The sequence below is a fragment of the Arachis hypogaea genome, chromosome 6, assembly GCF_003086295.3.
Source record: "Arachis hypogaea cultivar Tifrunner chromosome 6, arahy.Tifrunner.gnm2.J5K5, whole genome shotgun sequence".
NCBI classification, from domain to species: Eukaryota; Viridiplantae; Streptophyta; class Magnoliopsida; order Fabales; family Fabaceae; genus Arachis; species Arachis hypogaea.
Window position 1 is genome coordinate 19,846,368 of NC_092041.1, and position 23,659 is coordinate 19,870,026.

General features: G+C 32.8%; 3 protein-coding genes across 3 annotated transcripts; 1 reads left to right on the plus strand and 2 right to left on the minus strand.

Annotated features, from left to right (window-relative positions):
- The first annotated feature begins 2,446 nt into the window (after nucleotides 1-2,446).
- On the plus strand, nucleotides 2,447-3,655 carry LOC112696410 (uncharacterized protein At1g76070). Its single transcript, XM_025749166.3, has one exon. It carries the CDS (start codon nucleotides 2,447-2,449, stop codon nucleotides 3,311-3,313), a length of 867 nt encoding a protein of 288 aa, XP_025604951.1. The 3' UTR covers nucleotides 3,314-3,655.
- A 1,479-nt stretch (nucleotides 3,656-5,134) lies between these two features.
- On the minus strand, nucleotides 5,135-6,831 carry LOC112696411 (thioredoxin-like protein CDSP32, chloroplastic). Its single transcript, XM_025749167.2, has 2 exons — nucleotides 5,893-6,831; nucleotides 5,135-5,706 (listed from the first exon to the last, which is right to left on the minus strand). Exons 1-2 carry the CDS (start codon nucleotides 6,386-6,388, stop codon nucleotides 5,297-5,299), a joined length of 906 nt encoding a protein of 301 aa, XP_025604952.1. The 5' UTR covers nucleotides 6,389-6,831; the 3' UTR covers nucleotides 5,135-5,296.
- A 2,664-nt stretch (nucleotides 6,832-9,495) lies between these two features.
- Nucleotides 9,496-10,742, minus strand: LOC112696412 (glutathione S-transferase). Its single transcript, XM_025749168.3, has 3 exons — nucleotides 10,260-10,742; nucleotides 10,132-10,180; nucleotides 9,496-10,046 (listed from the first exon to the last, which is right to left on the minus strand). The coding sequence occupies exons 1-3, from the start codon at nucleotides 10,407-10,409 to the stop codon at nucleotides 9,589-9,591; spliced, it is 657 nt and encodes a 218-aa protein (XP_025604953.1). The 5' UTR covers nucleotides 10,410-10,742; the 3' UTR covers nucleotides 9,496-9,588.
- Between the last annotated feature and the right edge of the window lie 12,917 nt (nucleotides 10,743-23,659).

Below are 23,659 nucleotides of genomic sequence, written 5' to 3' on the forward strand. Positions count from 1 at the left end.
GCAATGACACACTCGTCGGTCGTGTGGCCATGCTTCTGGTGAAAACTGCAGTATCGGGTTTTGTCCACGTTTTTTGCTTCTGGATAGGTGCCTGCCTTTCGAGGGGGTTTGATCAATTTAGAGTTCAGTATCTCCTTGATTATATCATCCCGCTTTGTATTAAACTGGGTGTAAGATTCATATCGCGGGACGGGCTTGAAGCTCTTCTTGTTGTCACGTGGCCTTTCATCATCCTTTACGGCCGACTTGTCTGCCTTTCGTGCCTGGCGGAGCTCTTCAATATCAATCTGTCCCTTGGCTTTCTCTCGAAACTCTGCCAAGGTTTTTGGTTTGGCTATGGCGATGGTCTCCTGGAACTTTCCTGGACGCAGGCCGCTCTTAATGGCGTGCAGGTGAACTTCAGGATGAAGGTCAGGGATCTGCATGGCCACTTTTGTAAATCGAGTTATATAATCTTTCAAGCTTTCTTGTGGTCCCTGCTTAATAGTCGTCAGGTAGTCTGAGTCGTGGAGGTATATTGCGGATGCTGCAAAATGATCTTCAAATTGACTGGCCAGCTCCTGAAAACGGGATATCGAATCTGCAGGCAAAGAACAAAACCAGTCAAGTGCAGGACCGTCTAAAAAAGATGGAAAACATCGACAAAGAATTGGATCGGATGCACCGTTAACAATCATAATAGATCGGAACTTCTTGACGTGTTGCTTTGGGTCACCCAATCCGTCATATGGCACTAAGGTTGTCGGAAGGGTGAATTGTCTGGGGAGTTGAAAGTTCATTATATCTGCTGTAAATGGTCCTGCCGAGTTGTCGGGTTGTTCTTCCTCATTATCAGGCTGAGTTTCTTCGTTCCGTCGGTTTTCTTCATTATTGCTTTGCGGTGTCTCAGAAACATGAGTTCGCTCGTTGTTCTCATGATCATTATTGTGATGTTCTAAGCGAGCTTGTTCCAGCTGCGCGATTTGGTTTTGCATTCTCTGATTGTCCTCCGCCATTCGCTGATTTGCTTGTTGAAGCTCGGTCACCATCCTTAGAAGCTCGGATGGAGTGGGTGGGGGGACGTCAGCCATAGGGGTATGTGGAGATTTCGGGGCTTAGTTCAAATGACGTTTCGAACCTTCGGGCCCCACGGTGGGCGCCAAATGTTCTTACCAGTTCCGGCCGAGGTATAGGTCGCTCCCTTGATAAGGTCGGCGGACTCCTGAGATGCGATCCAGAACCTCGTCCAAGAGAAGGAAGCACGGGGGGTGGGTACCTGCAAAGGCACTCCGACGCTCAAGTCAATAAGAGAATATGTATGAAGACTTTTCTTATGAAAGATTGATTACCTTCTCCCCTCCTTGCTTTTTCTTTTATGCCTGTTTATTACCGAACGTTAGACTTAGGCCGTAACGTTTGGAGAAGTGATTTATTGCTTGTCCGACATTATTGAGCGAGAATGAATGCCGATTATAACCGAAGATCGGTTGTGATAGCGAATACGTTACCGAGCTTATAACTCGTAACCGACCTTACAGCTCATATCAGGGTGTATTTCTATAATTGTTTGGGTGAATTCCTGTAACTGCTTGGGTGTATTTCTGCAATCCTTTGGGTGTATTTCTGTAATCATTTGGGTGTATTTTAAATTTGGCAAGAAACTCGTTTTCATGAAAGAAGAAGAAGAAGAGTCATTTATAATGTATGTTGAGTAGCGCGTTTTGGAAATAGGAAGTTGTTGAATAACGTGCGTTTATTTACTCTTGAATGTGGGAATGTAATGCGTGTTATTTATTGGGCTTGTACCAACTTATAAGCCGAAAAGACTTGTATGTGTAGCACACCTCATAATTTAAACCATCTTGTAGTATATATTGCCTTTTGCAAAAGAAAAAAAATAAAAAATAATAAATGTAGACCACATATTACCTTCATATAAGAAATATGCCATATATATAAATTACTTTGTAAGTAATAGATATAAATTCAATTAATATTATTTTACATATTTAGATAGAGTCGGTCACAACTCCGATTGTGATATATTTATTATTTAATTTGTAGATGTGTGAAGTTTATTGTAAAAATATATGAAAATATAATTTTATAAACTTTGTATGTAATAATTTCCTGGAAAGGAAAGGGTAAGATATTTCTAAACAGATACTTGATGGTTTTGGTAGTTTATTGCATATTGTAGCAAGCAGAGAGATTTGATTTGACCATCCCCATGGGAATCCCTAGTGTGTATGCCTCACACCTTTGTTGACAAAGTCATGATATGTATATATATACATATGGAATGGAAGCAGCGGCCTCTCTCCAACAACATATATTTATTTATCATTTTATTTCCATAAATAAAATAATTTGGCCCCATATGAGAACATAAAGAGGAGAGTCTCATCATCCCGAAAAAGCTAGAAGAAGAAGTTGAATTCATCGATCTGATCTATCAGTGATAGGCATGGAGAATAATAATAACAACAAACAGAATTCATCCTCTAAGCTAAGGAGCAAGATCTTGAAGATACTACCAAAAGCGGCGGCAGCAGTTCACGTGACATTCCAGAACCCTCCATTCAGCCCCGGCAGAGATCATCACAATCACAATCACAACACAGGTTCCTCATCAGGAAGCAGCAAGCTCAAACCACCACCATTCTCTGGGCCCATAATGATTCCAGATGAAGCCAGAAGAAAGCCTAAGCATGGTGGCATCGATACACAAGAACCCACCTCACCCAAAGTCTCCTGCATAGGACAGATCAAGAACAAGAAGAAACGGATCATCAACAAACATAACAGTAACAGTAACACCGACACCACGACCAAGAAGGAGGGTTCAAACAGGTTCCAGAGGATGTTCTTCCACACTGGCAAACCAAAAACAGGGCTCAAAAAATCTTCTGCTATTCCTGCTCCTTCTTCAAAGTCATCTTACTTGCTTGCTCAAGAGAATAATAATGCACTACCGATTGGTCACATGCGGCGCTTTGCCAGTAGCCGCGAAACGTTCTCTAATTTTGATTGGAAGGCTCAGATTGCGCCTGAGGACATCAATCACAGGGATTGCTACTCTGAGGATGACAGACCCGCCGCCGGGAGTGACGTCGAAGATGAACACGATGAAGAAGAAGAGGTTGTTATCCCTTTCTCAGCACCTATTGGTGGCAGAGGTGGCTGCAATGGCGATTTTGGTGGCAGAGGTGTTCATCATGAGATTGTGGATAATTTGAATTTGCAGCCACGGAAAGAGATTAATCTGTGGAAGAGAAGAACCATGGCACCACCTAGGCCTCTTCAGCTCAAGCCAGTGCTCACGGCCAAGTGATTATTATTTTTCTTTTTCCCCCTTTCATTTCGGCTAAAGCTTGTAGATTTGTTCTTTTCTTCTTTATTTTTCCTGTTTGTTCTTATTCTTAATTTCTTATTATGATTAGTATTATTATTGTTTACACTTTGTTGGATCATGTATTGATTCCAAACAACTGCAAGTAATAGATTTAGGTACAAACTAAATAAACGAATATTATTGTCCTTGTTCATGTGGCGGCTTCATGAGTCGCTAAGAGGCATGCACACGGCACTCCTACCACTCAGCCAATATAATACCTACATACTTTTCAGAACATTGAATAAACAAACAATGCAAATTTGCATGAACATACCAGAATATTGTGATTCTTGATATCTTTTCCCTCTCCTTTTTTTTTTCCCTCAATAACGTCACTAGTTTAATTAAGGATAAAACAATTTGAGTTTCGCCTCGTTCGGATTAATTAAGAATATCCTTGGGACCGCTCCGCGCTTGCTTAAAAGGAAGTGCTTAATTAGTTCATGGATCCAAGATGCCTTCAAAAGTCATCGATCAAAGGAAGATATTATATTAACTACAGTCTACAGATTACGTATGTCTCACTTTCACCTCATCAATTTATCTAATAAACCGCTGATGTATATATATATTATACTGTAGTAGTATTTAAAATGCATAATTATTTAGCAAATTAAGTCAACATTTCAGACTATTGGAAAGAAATATAATAGTATGCATATTTTTTTTTCCTGTCAGGGTATATAGATTGCACTTTGATAGAAGGAATTGAATCTTGCACATGTAAGAATTTTTTATTTTTAATATTGGAGTAGGGATGGTGTTTTTTTTTTTAAATATGAATTGTTAGGGTGTTATTTTTAAATGTGGAGCCAGTTAATTAGAGAAGTAAAAATCAAATCGTTCGATTTATTAGAAGTACAGAAATTAGACTATCCGATTTTTAGATGTATACAAATCGAATCGTCTGATTTGTATTTTAAAAAAATAAAAAATTTGAAATAAAAAAATTAGACCTTCTGATTTATGTACTTTCTACATTTTTTTAAAAATACCAAAAATTTCACTACTTCTACTTCCATAATAAAAAAATAGCCCACATGTACATGTTTAAAGCATTTAAAAGATGCACACACATACATGAAAGATAATTTAATTTATTTATGAACTGCCCTAGATAACTAACTAACTTGTTATCAATTAATAATTCTAATTTTTTTACATTATTATTAATTAGTGATTATTTAAATTTTATTTTTTAAAAATATAAAAATAATAATTATTAATTACAATTATTTGAAATTAACTGGTTAAAAAATATTTATCTATACTTTTTTTATTATAATAAATTATATATAGATAAATTTTATGATATTTATAATTTAATTTTTTTTTTGTGATAAATTTTAAATAAATTAAGTATCACCTTTTAAATACCATAACAAAAATTTTATATACATATATCAAAAATATTATTTATATATTAAAATTAGCTACTATATATTTATATATATAAATATATATACAGTTTTAGTATATACCTATCATTGTTATATATATATATAGAGAGAGAGAAAGAGAAAAATAATAGAAGATTATTAAAATTTATTATTTTTGCTTTAATCTAATAATCTGTCAACGTATTTTATCTTATACTTTAAATATTAATAATTAAAATTAATTGAAGGCCAAAACAAAAAATTCTGATGCCTTCTAGTATTTTCGTATATACTTTTCCATATATACAGCGTTCGTCAAATTTGTACGCTAATGTATGGTAATCTGAAAGCAATAGGGGGTTGGTGAGGCGTAGATAGCATTTTGGGTGGTGTGTATAACTCTTAATAATACAATAAGGAAGGGTTCCACTGAATTGAAGTTACATTTTGGCTGAAGAGTAAAATTGTTTGGGTTTATTTGAAGCATAATGCTTTTCCATATAAATAATTGGGAGAAATGAAAGTAGGCAGGTAGGTAGCATTAGTAAGTGACACGCACACCTTGGTAGCGGAGAATCTCGCCAATGAGCTCTCCCTTGCCAGAACCAACATAGCGGCCACGAATGACGCCGTCTCTGATGAAGAGGAAGGTGGGGACCTCGACAACGTCCATGTCCCTGAGGAACTGCATGCAGCTTTCATTCTCGTCGCCGTTCATCCTGGCGAAGACGACGGAATCGGCCATTTGCCTGGAGAGCTTGAGGACGGTGGGGTAGACCTTGACGCAGGGGCCGCAGTGCTTGAGGCCCACGTCCAGCACCACCAGCTTGTGCCCTTCCTTGTTCTCCTCTATCAGGTTCTCCACGTCCTCCCTGCTGTGCAGCTGCACCACTGCTGAATGGCTGTCCCCGTAGTATAGCACATCCCCTACCAGCCTCTCCGGTCCAATACCTGCATCGTATGAATTTCAAACTGAATTCACAATTCTATTGTCCTTCAACTAACTCTCAAATTATTTATTCATCTAAATAGTTGACATTTGGAACTCATATATTCCCAAGGGTTATAACTACATACTAGCTAGGTAGGTCAATCTTAACTAAATACAGTGAGGGAGTGAGAGTTAGAAAGCCAGACCTTCCTCTTCGTGGATCTTCTCCATGCTCTTGTAGAAGCTGAAGTGAGGCACTTTGTCGATTTTCTCTCTTTTGCAGAGGTCGCGGGTCTTGTCGGACTCGTCACCCATCACGAGAAGGAACTCAACGTCGTTGCATTGCCTGCTAAGGTCCACCATGAAAGGGTATATCTGGCTGCTCTCCAGGCTGTCACTCGATGCGTATTCTACCACCACCAGCCTGTTCTTCGCCGCTCTAAGCGCGTCGTCGAACTCCTCAATGCTATGAACCTTCTGAACTCTCTCCTCGCTTGCTTTTTTCGCCCCTGATGCTGCTGATGATGTGGCTCTTGTAATCACCCGGCTCTGTTGCCAACCAGAACCACAAGAAGAAGATTGTGCTTGTGTGCTCAGAAATTGTAGAGAAGAAAGTGGAAGCAGCTTATTGGGGTGGCTTGAAAGGGAGACGGAGAGAGATGCAGGGGACTTGAATATGAAACTGTTGGTGATGGTAGCCATCTTTTTGAGGAAGAAAGAGAGAACAGAGCAGAGGAGTGAGTAATAGATAGATTAGGAAAGAGCAAGGGAATCAACTAAGAAGATCAGGGTCATGATATTCATATCCCCTCGCTTCAATTGTGGTGCATATTGTCCACACGTTCCCAGCTCCCTCCTAACTCTATTTCAATTTTATCTTTTTCCCTCTTCCAATCAATTTTCGTGTATATGGCGGGGCATTAATGATTGGCCAGGAGAGTATAAGGTTAAGTGAAGTTTAATCCTTGAAAACAAAAGTTATTACAGGTGGCAGAAATGAAACCATCCTAGAGGTGGATTTTTTATATTTGAAGTAGATATAGATACACGTGTGGGAATTCTTTTTCGACAAATAAGAGTCAATCAAGCCACCCGGGATCTAAGTTAAGTGGTTGAAATTAATCATGAATATACAGATTTTTGACATGCTTCATTTCTGTGCACATCTATATATACTTCTTTTTCGATCAACTTCAGTGGAGGAAGATCTTTAATTTGTATTTGCAACTTGCTAACTGACAATTTGCATGCTGATTTTTCTCGTTGGAAAATACACAACGCACTAATCTGACTAATCTCTTTCTCACAATATCCAATGCTGCAACCTAATACGAAGACTAGACTCATATGGTCATACACTACACTAAAAAATTCTATATTCCACTTTTGAGGTTTGAACTCTGGTGCAGTTTAACGAGAGACCTACAAATTCTCTCTTTATACTAAATTGGAGTCAGTGAAAAAAAAAATTGGATGGTGTCAATTGTGATTTTTTATTTTTTATTGTTTTCTTTTCATATTTAATTTTGGTCTTACTTATAAAATTAATAATAAAAGATCACAGTTCATTTCTTCAAATGTTAAAAAAACTGAAAAAGATCTATTTCCTACCAAATCTCAATTGAGTAATTTATTTTTCGGCGGCACATAACCATACTATGAATTTCATTAAAGATATAATTCATAGAAAGGATACAAAAGTCTGATAATCGTCTCTTGGGAGAAGAATATAAAGCCCAGCGAAGCCCAATTAGAAGCTTTGAAGTCAATTATGTTTGGGCTAATATAGCGGTTCGCCAATGCACTGTATATTCAGGGTTATAAAACAATGTTGTCACAACCAAAAATATGAAACTATGTTGTCCTATTGACAATCTATTAGATCTGCATGAATATTTGATTCGTTTGGATAATTTTATAGTGTATTGCTGAGATGCCAAATTTACCTCATGTATTTTATAACTTTGAGTAATGAAACTCAACTATTTAAAAAATAAAAAACAAAAGAAAGAACTAAGTTGACTTGTTAGGACTCCAAAAATTAAATGAATTGTTTGTGAGAAAACAAAATTAATTTTGATAACTAAGCAACTTGATTTGAATTAAAAAAATATAAATCTTTGCAACTTGATTTGATTTAAAAGAATATAAATTTTAAGAAAGGATTATAATTACATTGTGATGAATTTAAAATAAATTTAAATTAAAAAAAATAAAAACTCTGAGAAGCTAGTTAAATGGTTAAAAAATAGTAATGCATAGTCTAATATTTCAACTTACTTTTATATATATATTACTAGAAAGTTTATTAGTTCCAAGTTTAACTAATCAAAGGTTAAAAATTAATTAATTTGTCAAATAATTCAACTTGAGATTATCAACCTATAAGTTACAATTATGAAATATTTGAGTTGATAATACCATAAGTGTCATATTTACTATGTAATTTTACTATGTATGAATTAGCATATATAGGTGATTTTGTTAGTCTAATTCAGGATAATAGCAGTAACAATATAGTGAGTATTATTTTTTTATATATTGTGTCTCGTATACTAAGTCATTAGCCATTCTTTTACTTAAAAAAAATTAATTTTATATTTTTTATATTGATTCTTACAGGTGAATTTTATTATACATTCTTTAAAATAAAGGATAAATTACTCCTTGATATATATATATATTAAAAGTGATTTATCATATGAGTTTTATGAAAGGGATCTAAGAGATCTTTACGAATGCAATTAATGCACTTAAGAGAGTTTATGGTCCTTAATGATAGAAGTCATAAAAACATTTAGAAAGATTTTTGAGATCCTCAAGTCATAAACACAGTTAAAGATATTATTGTTGATGATGTCAAATACAAATTTCAAGGGATGATAGATTCGGATCCTCATGAGATTAAAGATATTGTTGTCGATGAAATGAAGATCAAGTCGAATTCAATTGCAGACAATATGATTTGCAAGATGAGGTGACAATTATACACAAGAATTTAACCATTTTCATGGGACAAAAATTTTGCGAATAGTGAACTCCAAAGATGTTATCACCATATAGAAGAGGGTGGAGGAGGCGCAGTGGGTGTACGCTGAGTTAGTTGGAAAGGAGTTGCGCCTATGTAGCAGGGATTCTCCCAGAGACGTTGTTAGATAAAATATTAGAGAGGGCAAAAAATATTTATACAATGAAATAAAACTAAAATAAAATTTTAAGGAATTCTCCGTACCTCGATAGCACAAATATTACCACATATAACGAGTTGAATACATACTTGTACCGTATTAATAGGTTTGTGAGTTCACCGTAAAAAAATTTTCGGGCGATGACGGCCACCACTACCACCATAGACTGGTGGTGCTAAACTAAATTTAAATAATCACGAGAAAAAAAAGTAGAGAACATATACCTAATTATTATGGTTAACATTCCACTTAATTATAATTATAAACACTATATATATTACAGAAATAATTTATCCTTTATTTTAGAGAGGATATGGTAGCATTCACATCTTTATATTTTGAGTCCAGTGTTTATACAATTTAATTTGGCATTTGAATGTAATTAAAATTTGATTTCAAATAAAATATCACAGATTATCAATTTGTATCTCTTTAAAAATATTTGATTAGAGTAGACTTTGTGCCTAGTTAAAAATTTAATTTAAAATAGAATGGCATAAGTTTTAGGTTTGGTTAAGCGGAAAAAGTTTTTTTGCTTTGAGGCGACTGTATACTTTCAGGTTTGAGAAATCTCCAGAAGCCAGGAGCGCAATTGGAGCTAAAGTTATGAGTTACGAGTACATGTAATATAAGGTGTCTGGAATTGTGATTTGCATTAATTGGTTGGGCATGATGATAGATAATAAAGTAAAAAAGAGCAAAAGCAGTTGCTGTTTAATAAGCAGTTTTGTGGAGATGAAGGACCTCGTTCCAGGACTGACGGGTGGAGATGTCGTTCCACCACCTGGAGACGTTGTCCCTTTGGGTGAAGAGTGGGGCCCTGTCGGTGCCGGTGACCAAGTAGTGGGCGTTGGGAAGGTGGGAGAGGTCAGCGAGGGAGAAGTCATCGCCCGCCAGGAAACGAGTCTGAGAGAGCCTCTTCTCATAGACGTCAAGCACCTTGGCAAGCTTCTCTTCGTTCTGCCTAATCACTCCTTGGTCTTGCTTCAGCTTCATCCTTGGGGCAAATGCCAGCTGGAACACCAGCGCTGAGCTTGGGGGGTTGAAGCTCTGCCCCTCCGCCTCCACCCACTGATCTATGGATGCCTTCGCCAATGGGTCCGTTCCGTACAATCCCTTGTTCCCCCTCTCCGCGTATTTCTCACATACATACCGGCATATTGCTCTTGACTCTGTCTTTCAACAAACCAACCCCTTTATAATATGAACAAAGACTGCAGCAAAAGGAACACAAGTTGTTTATAAGGAATTACTTACCGAAGAGGGAGATGTTGCCGTCTTGAAATACAGGGACTTGGCCAAAAGGCTGTGAAATGAATGCAGGTGTTGGTGTATATCGAGAAACATTAGAAGAAAACGATGATGTTGGAAGAGGCAGAGCTCACCTGAAGGGACAGAAATTCAGGTCTCTTATGTTCTCCTTTCGACATATCCACCGGAATCACCTCAAACTGCACATCCTTCTCGATCAGACAGGCCAGCACCCTTGACACCGCCGTCGACAGGGTTGGTCCGTACACTTTCACTGCTGCCATTGCCTTTTCTGCTCCCCTCTGTTTTTCCTCCTCCTCTTTTTAGCTCGATCTTTCTTTATCTCTCTCTTGTTCGTTGCTTGGTTCTGCTGCTTTCTTTATCCTCATTCCTATCGCATTACTAAACACCAATGGCTAGGTAAAGCGCCTTTTTGGGGCCCCTAGGCTACACTTGTCACAAAATATCAATCCATCAGTATAGTGTAATCTTTATAAAACTTATCTGCATCTCATTCCATTCCACATTCCATTTAACACCTCCACATTTGTTATCATATTTATTTCATTTCATTTCATTTTTTCGTCTTAAAAAAATATAAAAAAAAGAACTAAAAACAGCTTTTTTTTTAATGTGATAAACAGTGTTTGATTAAAACTTAGATGAACAATTACAAGTTCTACATCTTTTTGTTACTTACCCTGATACAAAATAAATAAATAAAAAAATTTAAACCGAATAAAAAAATATATTAAAATTAAAAAGAATAAATTAAAATTAAATACAAAGTGAATTATTCAGTTTTTTATTTAATTTTTTGATATAACAAAAAAAGACTCATTAACCTCACTTGTTCATTATACCATTCTTTTATCATCAAATTAAAAAGTATTTTGATATTTTTCTATCTCTATATTACAATTACACTAGTTAATAAGATATTTATAACTTCTTATTAGTTTAAAATAAAAAATTATAAACTCACAAACATAAAGTCTAATTTAGTAACTAAATAAACAAAATTAAAATATATTAATTAAATTAAACATAACTTTTAAATAATTCTCGAACTCTTCATATCATGAATATTTGAAACACGTATTATTCTCCTCTTATTCAAAAAAGATTCATCTTCAAATCTTTTAGTTAAAAAAAATTATATATAAAAGAGACAAAAACAAAAAAATAATTCACTTATTCTTTTTTTTTTTTTTGATATTGTATGTTTTTTTTAATAATAAAACAAATAAGAACGACAAAAACAATAACAACACACAAACAAAAAAATAAGGATGATAAAAACACAATAAAGGACGGTAAAGACACTGAAACGCTTTTTTTAGGACACAACAAAAAAAATATAAATTAATAAAAATTAATTTAATACCTGAAACCATAATTGATACTAAATAATATAAAAAAATAAACAAAATAAAATATTTTAACTGAATAAAAAGGATACATTAAAATTGAAAGAAATTGATTGAAATTTAATATAAAGGAAATTATTTAACTTTTTTTTAATTTCTTGATAGAATAAAAAGAAGAATTCTTCAACCTAATTTGTTCATACTGTAGTTTGAAAATTAGATAGAAGGTAATCACTCAACCATTTATCCAATTTTCAGATATAACAAGAGAATGATTAACTCAAATTTCATTTGTTCACATCATGATTTCATCACAAAATTAAAAAGTATTTTAACACTATTTTAATCTCTTTATATTACAATTATAATAATTAATGAAGTATTTATAATTTTTTATTAGTTAAGTTAAAATAAAAAAATTATAAACTTACAATCGTAAAACTAAATTTAATAACTAAATAAATAAAATTAAAACACATCAAATTAAATTAAATATTCAAAAAATATAAATTAATAATTTTTAAATAATATTTAACCATTTTATATTACAAATATTTAAAGCACTTATAGTAAACAATCTACAATAATATGAAGGGTAATGCTACTGAGCTGAAGGAAATTTTTTTCCTCAACTGCTAAAACCATGTGGCTACGCGAAGGGATTGACGCGTGTTGTGATGCTGTCAATCATTCTATAAAGTATTGTTCCATACTCAGAATTTACAGAAATTATCCACGAAATTGTCTGTTGTGTTGATGGACTCCTATGAATAAAATAAGACATGATCCTAATGAATAATAATAACAATAATAGAAAAATAAAACAAAAAAAATGACCATAAAAACACGAGAAGCAAGTGCGTGATAGGGTATGAACTATGATGTCATTAAATTGGGTTGGGTGAAATGGGTATTAATTGTTTTTGTTTTTATTTTATAATTAATGTAACTTTTTTTAAATAATTTACATTTATAGAAAATTTAATTTAAAACTTAAATAGATGTAATTTAAGTCAATAATTTTATTTAATTTGGATAAACTAATCTTTTATTAAGAAGTTAAGCATATTTTTATTATTTTTAAATTAATGATGTTCGAAAAATAATAATGTCGAAAGAAAAAAAAAAGAAAGCACCTTCTTTCAAAAAAAAATAATAATAATAATAAAAGAAGAAAGTACAGTTTAAACTATATATCTATTGTAATGGAGGAAGCTTCTTTTCAGATTTTTAATCCTTCTCAATTTTGGATAAAAATTTTGACAACTAAAATAATTACGGCCTAAGTGTCCAATAAAAAATGTTTCATTAATTTATTTAAAAATTAAAAATAAATATAGTATTATATATGCAATGAAAAATATACTCAATAAATAAATAAATAATATAAAAATATAATACAATAATATTATATAATTAAATTATTTTAAATAATAACTAAATTCAATCAAATTAATTTAATAATTTATGGGAAACATAAAAAAATAATAATTAAATTTAATTATAAAAATAATTTATTCACGTTTTAAACCATAATGTCATTAAGTTGGGTTGGTGTGAATTGTGGGGTTGGTGTGAATTGTGGACCACTGATTCAAGTTAGATAAGCATTAATTTCGTTAAGCATGTAAGAGTAAGTATGCCTAAAAATATAAAAAATATTTGATAAACAATAAAAATTAATTTAAAATAATATAAAATTTTATTTATTTTATATTTATTAATTATTATAAAATAAATAAATAATTTAAGATATAATAAATATATAATTATAACTATTATATATAAAATTATGGAATAATAAACTAAATAAGATAATTTTGTATTATTGTGTTGCTAGCACTACTCTTAAATAAGATAATTTGATCACACAGCATTTAAACTATACTAACAAAACAAAAGTCCAATACTATAGAAAAAAAAATTTCTTCAAAACACCAGACAAAAAAGCCGACAAAATTACTCATAAGATTATCAGCTAATCGTCCATCAAACACAACCGATAATTATGTGGACAATTTCTGCAAATTTTACTTATGGAGCAGCACTTTGCAGGATGATTGGTAGCATCACAATACGCGTCAATCCCTTCACGTAGCCACATGGTTTCAGCAGCTGAGGAAAAAAATTTTCTTCAGTACAGTAGCATTACCCTAATATGAAATGGCTATCATATCACTTTTAAACTAAAATAAATTTGGAGTGTTACTGTAGAAATTAGAAAGATAAAAAGCTGCAAACATTATTAACACGTATATAATTTGTGGCACTAATATCTTTTCTTATTATTAATTTTAAACGTATATTAATCCTAATAGAATGTATTAATGGAAATACATGTCATTAGTATACACAAAAATTGATCACAACAAAGTAATTTTAAATAGTATTAGGAATTTTACATAAAAGAATAGAATTGATAACCAAAGTCTTTGGTGGTGTGAATCTCTGCTCAATATGGATTATGCAGCAACATATCGTTGAAATAATGTATCCAAATTGAGGGAAGGCTAATGAAGCATAGGACACGATCAATATTCAATATAAAAGATGAAACAAAAACAAGTAGCCCCGTTTTGGCAATTACTTCAGTACAGCAATACAATGACAATTACACATACGACAGACTGATGGAATAAAGTTTGCTGAGTTTTTTATCCGGTCAGTTTGCCAACACAAAAAAGCAGAGTTTTTAAATTAAAATGGATGGAGATAGAAACCATTGGAATCCAGGTGAAACATTTTCGTGGCATTTTTTTTTGCTTTGCATCTAATTTGGAGAAGAAACACATTTAGAACATGTTTCTCCTATTGAACTGTGCGCTTGCTTTTTGTCATTAAATGAGAAATGGAAGAGGAGTGAGTGAGTGACACAAGTCTTCCCATGCCAGCGGCTTTGGTGTACTTAGAAAAGGTGTCCACGTGATTCTTGTATCAACAATGCTAGGGAACCAATTCTATATAAGTCAAGAATCAGCCAACTGCAGTTGGGCTTGGAACCGGAAGCCCAATTGGCTTCAGCATCCAGAAAATTAACCTAGGATAAACCAGAATAATCCTCCACAAAAACCCATCTTTCACCGTTTTGCCAGAAATTTGAAAAACATCTTCACACGCGCCACGCATCTGCGAATATCGCGAAACCGTCTTCCCTGTCTTCTCCAGGCGCGACGCCGCACTGAAGCCCCAACCAGCCTCGCGCCTCCACGCCTCCGAAAACCCTGCTGCTGCATGCCGGTTTCACCGGCGCATTTGAAGCCTTCTGTTGCAGCTGCGCCTTCTGCCGATGTTGCTCCAGTTCTCCAGCCTAGAATCTTCCTTTCGTCTCACCTATTGTCAAGTAAGGTATATGTTTCCTTTTATTTCTTATGCATGTTTTGAAAACAGAATTGGACGGGGTTTTGGTGTAGTGGTTCAAGTGAATTTTAATTGAATGGATGTTTCTTCTATGTTATATTGCTCAGGTAATATAATCTTGGTGCACCACTAGTCCTAGTAAAAAATATTAGCTGCATGCTTTCCTGTTATTCGGAGTTTTGATCACAAGTATTTTTTTATCTCTAATTGAATTTGGGTTTGTTTTGATTAGATGAAACCCCATCGAAAAAAGTTTGATTTTCTGATTAGGATTTATAAGAGGGTTTAGATGAATACTGTTGGATTTTGTAAGTTACCAAGAACATAAAATTAGAACTTTGATGATAACCTAAAGAAGCTGATGAGGACCACGTGGATAGTGCTTTTATTTTTGAAGTTGTTACTGTTTGACCCTTTTTGGGTGTATGTTGTTCGTTGCCTAATGAAACAGTTATTTAAATACCATGCCTTTCTTTATACATGTTTTATTGTTGAAGGGTGTTTCTTCCTATTAGGATTTGGTTGAATTAGTCCCACATTGCTTAGGATAGCAAATGGAGTGGGTGGCCTAGGCTATAAATATGAGGCTAAGTTCTCCATATTTTTTGCACCAGTCATAAACACTTTAAGCTTGTATCTGATTTTTCTTTTCCTATGTACTCTTTGATTAGAGAGTGTTGTGAGGTGTAGTTAGATATTTGTTTTGAGAGAGTGTGGGTGTACTGGGGTGCCGGTGTTAGAGAGAAAGAAGTCTATGTGTTGTAACAATTTTCACATAGTGATATTCTCTGGTTGTCATTTGACAACGGCCGTGGTTTTTTCTTCGATAATTGGAGTTTTCACGTTAAATTCTTGTGTTGTGATTGTGTTTATTTTATTTCTCTGTCAAAGGTGTTTTCTTAAGGGGGAATGGTGTCTTATTCCCAACAAGTGGTATCAGAGCTTCGGTTCGGTGGGATTTATTCTTAGTATGCTCTGTGGTTGCAGCCTAGTCTGACCTTCCACATCAGAAAAGAATTTTGTCCTGTAGCTTGAGGTTGATTTTTGGTTGCTGTTGTTGTTGCAGGAAGGCAGTGTGACACTGTGAGAGTGCAGTTTGGAAAGATTCTGGCTAAGGAAAGACCTGGTATTTAAGTGTGTCCATTGTGACCCACCTCTCTTTCCTGGGGACCCTTCCTAGTGCACGGTCTACAGTTGAGTTATACTATTCCAGTATACGGTTGCAACAATGTCAGGATATTCAAGTGCTGTGAAGCTTGAAATAGAGAAATTTGATGGAAGAATCAATTTTGGCTTGTGACAAATACAAGTCAAGGATGTGTTGATACAATCAGGTTTGCACAAGGCGTTGAAGACAAGAAGTATCATCATGGTATTGCCGCACTACCATGGATAAGGATAAGTTGTGGCAATCGGGTCCACAATTACACACGGGCATTGGTTGGCGTTGAGATGCAAGGTGTGTGGCAGAGTTAGGTCGATGGCTGAAGAACTTCCAGAAAAAGCCAATTTGGAAGTTGCACCATGAATTTTCAGTAAGGTTTTGATCTGTACCAAGGCAAAATGCTTGGAGTGATCTAATTCCAAGTGAGTATACTTTCATGGTGGAGTATGATAGTTCTCTGAACTATGATTGTCGGTATAGACAATGGCAGCAAAGAATTGTCGGTGTTGACAATGGAAGCTAAAGATGTGTGACTATTTCAATCAAGGTGGAGATTGTTAGGATTTGGTTGAATTAGTCCCACATTGCTTAGGATAGCAAATGGAGTGAGTGGCCTAGGCTATAAATATGAGGCTAAGTTCTCCATATTTTTTGTACCAGTCAGAAACACTTTAAGCTTGTATCTGATTTTTCTTTTCCTCTGTACTCTTTGATTAGAGAGTGTTGTGAGGTGTAGTTAGATATTTACTTTGAGAGCGTGTGGGTGTACTGGGATGCAGTGTTAGAGAGAAAGAAGTCTATGTGTTGTAACAATTTTTACATAGTGATATTTTCTGGTTGTCATTTGACAACGGCCGTGGTTTTTTCTCCGGTAATTGGAGTTTCCACGTTAAATTCTTGTGTTGTGATTGTGTTTATTTTATTTCTCTGTCAAAGGTGTTTTCTCAAGGAGGAATGGTGTCTTATTCCCAACACTTCCTTTGTTATTTATACTCTGGGTTTATTTGAACTATATATGTTTTCTCATACTCCATATATTAAAATGTATCATTATAGTTGAACACTGTACATATAGAATTAAATTTTGTGTATGTTTCCATGCACCTACTCTAAATAGTGTTCTATCTTCTCCTTTTAACGCATGATATATACATAAATAACATTATATTTTTTATATATTGTATATATGTCTAGCAGTTTAAAAAGCTGATAGATACCATTCAAATGCAAATTTTTCAAAAATACTAAATATAAAGAAGTAAAAAAAGTAGTGTTTTTAAGTTGATATAATAAAGACCTAAAGAAAAACAGAAGTAACAATTAATTAAAAAGATAATATAACAAAAAGGTAATAGTTATATTTGGAACACAGTTATGCCAAAAAAGCACACATAAACCCTATTACGCAGCACGACCTTCTTAAAGGAATAACATACATTGTTGCTTGCATGTCTTAACTGTTATTTTAGCAGGGGTTATTTTTTTAATCTTTGGTTTGATGTGAGCCTAATAAATCCTGTTTTACTGCAGGTTTATGATTTCATGTTGTGGATTTTGCCAAGTTGATGGTGACAATCAATACAAAACTTCTGCATGGATGGTGCTCATGCTAGGCATTAGAATGTTTCTTTTCTTTGTAAATTGGATGGTTCTGAATTTGTTTTTTGATCTATCATATTTTAGGCATTTGAACTTGTATATACTTCATTGAGAAGTGAGTGGCTCGTGTTTTGTTAGATACTCCTCAGCAGGTTCCGGTTCATTTACGGTAGCTCTGGTGACTTTAACCTTGATTTTAATTGGATGTTGCTAGTGGTAGCCTGGTAGGCACTAGAATGTTTCTTTTCCTTGTAAATTGGATGGTTCTGAATTTGATTTTTGATCTATCATATTTTAGGCATTTGAACTTATATATACTTCATTGAGAAGTGAGTGGCTCGTGTTTTGTTAGATACTCCTCAGCAGGTTCCGGTTCGTTTACGGTAGCTTCGGTGACTTTAACCTTAATTTTAATTGGATGTTGCTAGTGGTAGGCACTAAGATATTTCTTTTTCTTGTAAATTGGATGGTTCTAAATCTGTTTTCTCCTCTATCATATCTTAGGCATTTGATTAAGAAGCCTTCACAACACACATTTTAATAAAAATTCTATTAGAAATCAATGAATCATTAACAACATGTAATTGATTGCATGAATTATGACATAGACGGACAACACAGTGAGATTGATATGGATTTTGGACTATTCGCACATGTAGGAGCAATATAAACTACCCATAATTTTGTGTTTGAGAACAAAGATCTTACATGTCTTCCACACAATCCAGTATATTTCTAAATCCACTATCTATGTCTATATCGGAATTTCTTGTATCAATGAGTAAGCATAGCCTTTTTCACAACCCAATATATTCAATTACAATCATACCTTATTAACATGTCAACTAGCAAGGTCAGTGTACCACATTTTTCCAAAGAAATAACTTTAAAAAACATCTAAATACCATGGACAAGAAACATTCACATTTCACTTTCTCAAAAAACCTCATGCAATTAAAGACTAACCTATACACCGTACAATATACCTTAGAACCCTCTTGATTAACAACTTCATCGTCAGTCAATTCATCATTGCCTTCATTAGCATTGATCACTGTGCTATTCGGTTCGCCTCCCGGATTTGAAAGGTCCATGGAGAATTTTTTTACCGGAATCTTTGCGCCGCCACGGTCACTTCTTTTTGTAGAGGAAAGGCGGCACGCACCGTGGAAAAGCGACTGATAGAGCGACGGTTTAGATCATTTGATGTGGACGTTCGGAAGCAAATGATGATGCTCAGCCTGACAGGTTGCAAGACACCCGGGGACGTGTTGCACCAATGGCGGCTTCTTAGTGAATGAACAGCGGCCCGCACGGTTGAAGATTGACGACGGCGACAAAGCTTGACTAGTTGGGTGAAGACGGTGGAGGAGATAGGCGGCAATGCTTTTTGGGGGAGAGAAAAGGATGACGGCGCTAGCATTGAAATATGAAGGAGGATAGTGAGACTGCATGCTCAGCGCATCTATTCCGTGATTTTCTCCTTCAATAGCGTATCTCCCATTCATGTTTTGAATGTGGTTAACAATAATTTAAAAATATTTTAAATTATAAATTAATAAAATTAATTATATTTAATTAAGTTGTTCCATTCTTGGCTGATTAGGAGTTGGTTTCATATACTTTTCCTTCTTGTATAAGTTTGGGAGTTGTTACTTAAATTAATTTTTTATTAGTTTAATATCGACAATAATTAATTGGAAAAGTATATAGAACTAAGAGGTTATTAGTCAAAAATTAAACAAAACCACATTAATTTATATTAATTATTAATTTTAAATTTTTTAAATTCAAAATTTAAAAAATTTAAAATTGATTAAGTAAACCTAATTAAAACCTATAAAAATATTTCTCTTCTCTCTCACATTAACCTACCTATCTCCAACAATCACACACACAGACCTCTCTCTCACCAATGCTGCTAGAAGCGCTGGCGACTTCCATGCTCTCCGCGACGCCCTCAACAAGCGCATCCAAGACAACTGCTTCAATACGAAGTCCACCTTTGACTTTGTCACCGAAAAAACCTTCTCCTCTTCCCTCCTCAACCACCTCCTTCAAACCCTATCCACCCTCAACTGCGGCGTCACTCGCAAGAACGCGTTCGATTCCCTCATCATGCGACTCTGCAAGCTCCAGCGTTGGCGCGTGTAAGGTTAAGAAGGTGAATGGTGCTATGATGCTAGTGAGAAGGATAGTGGATGATGAAGTTTCTATTTTGTATTCAACACACATGTTTGTAATTAGGGGTTTGTTGCAGATGTTGATCCTGCGTTTTGGGATATTAGGTGCTATTTTGATGATTAAAGAGACTGCAAACTACACAATTACAGAATTATAAAAAAAATATTCATTTAATATGAAAAAAATATCCTAATACTTAACAAAATAAATATCCAGTTATATTTTAGCAAAAATAATTAAATATCTATAAAATTAAAAAATATGAAATTCTTAAAGAAATAGAGACATTCACATTTGCAATACAAAAAAATTCGAAAAATATATAAAAGAACATCCATTTAGTATAAAAATAAACATTCTGATACTTAGCAGAAGAAACATCCATATATATTAACTCGGAGAGATTTTGGATTCACCCAAAGGTATTTTACTATTTTTGGCTAATACCCTTTTAGTTTCCTAACATTGTTCTTTTAATAGTGTGAAATTGGTGTGGAATTTTATCTAATAACTCATTTTTTTTGCTGGTTACATGCTAGTCAGAATTTAATGAAATTGTTGCCCCTAAACTTTTTCATTAATTATAGTGAAAATATATAAAAAACGCTCAAAGTTATTTATAAAATATATTTTTTAATTTCTAATTTTTATTTATGTTATGTCAGTTAGTTTTAAGGACTAATTTGTTGATTTTTTTTACTCAAATTTTGCTACCGAGTGCATTTTTATTAATATTTTTAAGTTAAAATTGTTAGATTTATATAATTTTAATGTATTACATAAATTATTTTTTTATTAAATTAATGTTAATAATAATTAATTATAATAAAAATATATAAGAAGTGTATAAAGTTAATAAGAAGGCAAAGATTAATTGGAATGATTTGCAAATAAATTTTAATTCAAATGATATAGTTTTTTATAAAGGCATCACTCAAATAAAGATCCCAAAAACAACTTTTTCTAAAGACGCCTACGTTGCAAAACCTAAACCATATATTCTAAAAGCCACACTTTTAACTATATAACACTTAAAACCATAGCATTTTATGAGAAAAGCGTCACCTAACAGAAAAAAGTAAATTAGAAGATTTAAGAGAAGAAATAATTAAATTATCAAAATTAATAGATTAAAAACTAATGATTTTAACTAATATTAATTGTAATGACACCAAATTCTTAAAATCAATACAAAATATTTTTTCTCAAAAACTTTATTTTACTATAAGTTTTATTGAAGGACTTAAAAAACCTGAAAAAACTTATATTTCACATGGAATTTCTAAAAAATGCTACCATGAAAATGATTCCCCACATCTCTGTCATACTTTTAACCCACAATTAAATTCTATAGTAGATATGCTTGAAGAAATATTAGTATCCATAAAATTTCAAAGAAATAAGGAAAAAGAGGAACCTAATATGAACGAAATTAAACAGATATTAAATAAATATTTTCAGAAAGAGAATCCAAAGAAGAAAAAATTCGAAATATAGCCAACATAACAAAACTAAAAGTAAAACCATCATTGAAATTATGAATATTGAAGAAAAATTAGAAGAAGTTACAATGCTTTTTAAACCATTAAAAATGGCTCAAGAAAATAATATTATGGAACAAGAATTTCAAATAGAAGAAGAATTAGTAAATTCTGAAAATATAGAAAATGAAAAACACATCCTAGATTATTCAAGTGATGAAGAACCAGCAATTCCAATACAAGTAAAAAATGAAGTTGGAACATCTAAGAATAATCAATCTCAATTTAAATGGGAAACAGGTTTTGAAAATTATGCTTTTAAAAAGGGATTTATAAATAAAAATTCAAAGTATACAAAAATACCATCAAAGTACGTTCCTAAAATCCAGGAAACGGAAGGAGAAAGAATGCTCGATTTAGACTGTAAAAAGAATGAAAAAGAAATTTTCGAGAACTGGTTGAATTTCTTCTTATTAGAAGCCTTTACTAATCCAAAACTTAGTGAATTGTCTGGAGGAGATATCTGGAATTATATAGGGTTTTATACTAAAGGAACTGTAAGAGATTATATGACATCAATAGAAAACCAAATAATAAAAGAATTAGCAACAAAAACAACAGTTTACGATAAGATATTACATATAATGATGATTCTGTATAAAGAATTTTTTGGAAAAAAATATTATAGATCATAGACAAGAAGTCTATAATAAAGAATATCAAGAAACAAAAAACCATTTAGCTAATATTCAAATATATGATTTATGTAATGTGGAATCTTATATATGTAAATATAGAATACATTATTATAAACTAAAAGAAGAAGATAAAAACTATTATCTTAGTATGTATATAACAAAACTTCCATACCCTGCTAATGAATTTATAATGGGAAGATTTATAAGAGAAATAAATAGAGGAACAATTGAAAATAATTTTGGCCGAGCAACCTCTGCAATAAGAGAGGAAATAAAAGAACGTTGTATGCAAGAAGCAACTCAAAAAAGATTTGAAAATATAATTAGAATTTGTTGTCAAGATAATGAAGAAATACCTCAAAAATATGGTCTTAATAAAAATTTTTAAAGAAAAATAAAATATCATTTTAGAAAAAGAAAATACTATCCAAACTGGAGAAAAAAGAGGAATTTTAGAAAAAGAAATAACAATAAAAACAAAAAAAATGACTATTGCCCAAATAAAAAAGAAAATTGTAAGTGTTGGTATTGCCAAGAAGAAGGACACTATGCAAATGAATGTCCAAAAAAGAAGGATAAAAAAGACCTTACCAAATAATTAGAAATTGCTAAGTCTTGTTTCATGGAACCATTAGAAGAATCAGATGATAACTTAGACTATATTTTTGAATATATCTCAGAAACAGACTCAGAGACTAAGCAATAATGCCACATTTATTATTATAAAAATAATAGAAAAATTTGTAAATGCTTTCATAGATACTGGAGCAACACTATGCTTTGCTAGTATAAATATAAAATTTGATTGAAAAAAATTAAAGAAACCATTAAGAGTTAGAATAGCTGACAAATCAATACATAAAATTGACCAAAAAGCAGAAAAGGTTGAAATATTTATTCAAAATTATAGGTTCATTATTCCATCCATATATATGTTAGATTCTGGGATGGATTTTATCATAGGAAATAACTTCTTAAAACTATATCATCCATTCATTCAAGAATTAACATATATAGTTTTAAAAGCTCCACATGATTCTTCAATATCAAAACGTATAAAGATACCAACTACTACCATAGATAAGATTTTAAAATTTAAAATATTTTTTATATTAGAAACATGTTATTTAAATTTATATTTTCAGATAAATATCCCAAAAAATAATCTTAAAATAAAAATAGAAAAACTTTTGGATGAAATTTGCGTTGAAAATCCTTTAGATATTAAAAATACAAATAAAGAATTAGTAAGCATTAAATTAAAAGATCCTACAAAAGAAATAAATGTTTCAAATAAAATTCCTTATTCCGCAAGAGATAGAGAAGAGTTCTCATTAGAATGTAAAGATCTTTTGGAAAAAGGAATTATAAGATTAAGCAAAAGCCCTCATGCGGCTCTAGCCTTTTATGTCGAAAACAATAATGAAATTAAAAGGGAAAAACGAAGAATGGTAATTAATTATAAGAAAATGAATGAAGCAACTGTTGGTGATGCTCTTAAACTTCCAAGAAAATATTCTATTTTAGAAAAAATCAAAGCAGCAACTTGGTTTTCATCTCTTGATGCAAAATCAGGATATTGGCAACTTCGTTTAGACGAAGAAACAAAGAACACTACAACATTTTCAGGTTGAGGCAACTTTTAAAAAGTGTTACCTAAAAGCTGACAAAATGTTGCTT

Excerpts from the sequence above, each read along its gene's own strand:
- LOC112696412 (XM_025749168.3), bottom strand. The coding sequence starts at position 10,409 with ATGGCAGCAGTGAAAGTGTACGGACCAACCCTGTCGACGGCGGTGTCA. Across the intron at positions 10,181-10,259 it reads CTGAATTTCTGTCCCTTCAG|CCTTTTGGCCAAGTCCCTGT; the intron begins GTGAGCTCTGCC and ends TTCATTTCACAG. Across the intron at positions 10,047-10,131 it reads CGGCAACATCTCCCTCTTCG|AGTCAAGAGCAATATGCCGG; the intron begins GTAAGTAATTCC and ends GTTGAAAGACAG.
- LOC112696411 (XM_025749167.2), bottom strand. The coding sequence starts at position 6,388 with ATGGCTACCATCACCAACAGTTTCATATTCAAGTCCCCTGCATCTCTC. Across the intron at positions 5,707-5,892 it reads GAAGATCCACGAAGAGGAAG|GTATTGGACCGGAGAGGCTG; the intron begins GTCTGGCTTTCT and ends CATACGATGCAG.
- LOC112696410 (XM_025749166.3), top strand. The coding sequence starts at position 2,447 with ATGGAGAATAATAATAACAACAAACAGAATTCATCCTCTAAGCTAAGG.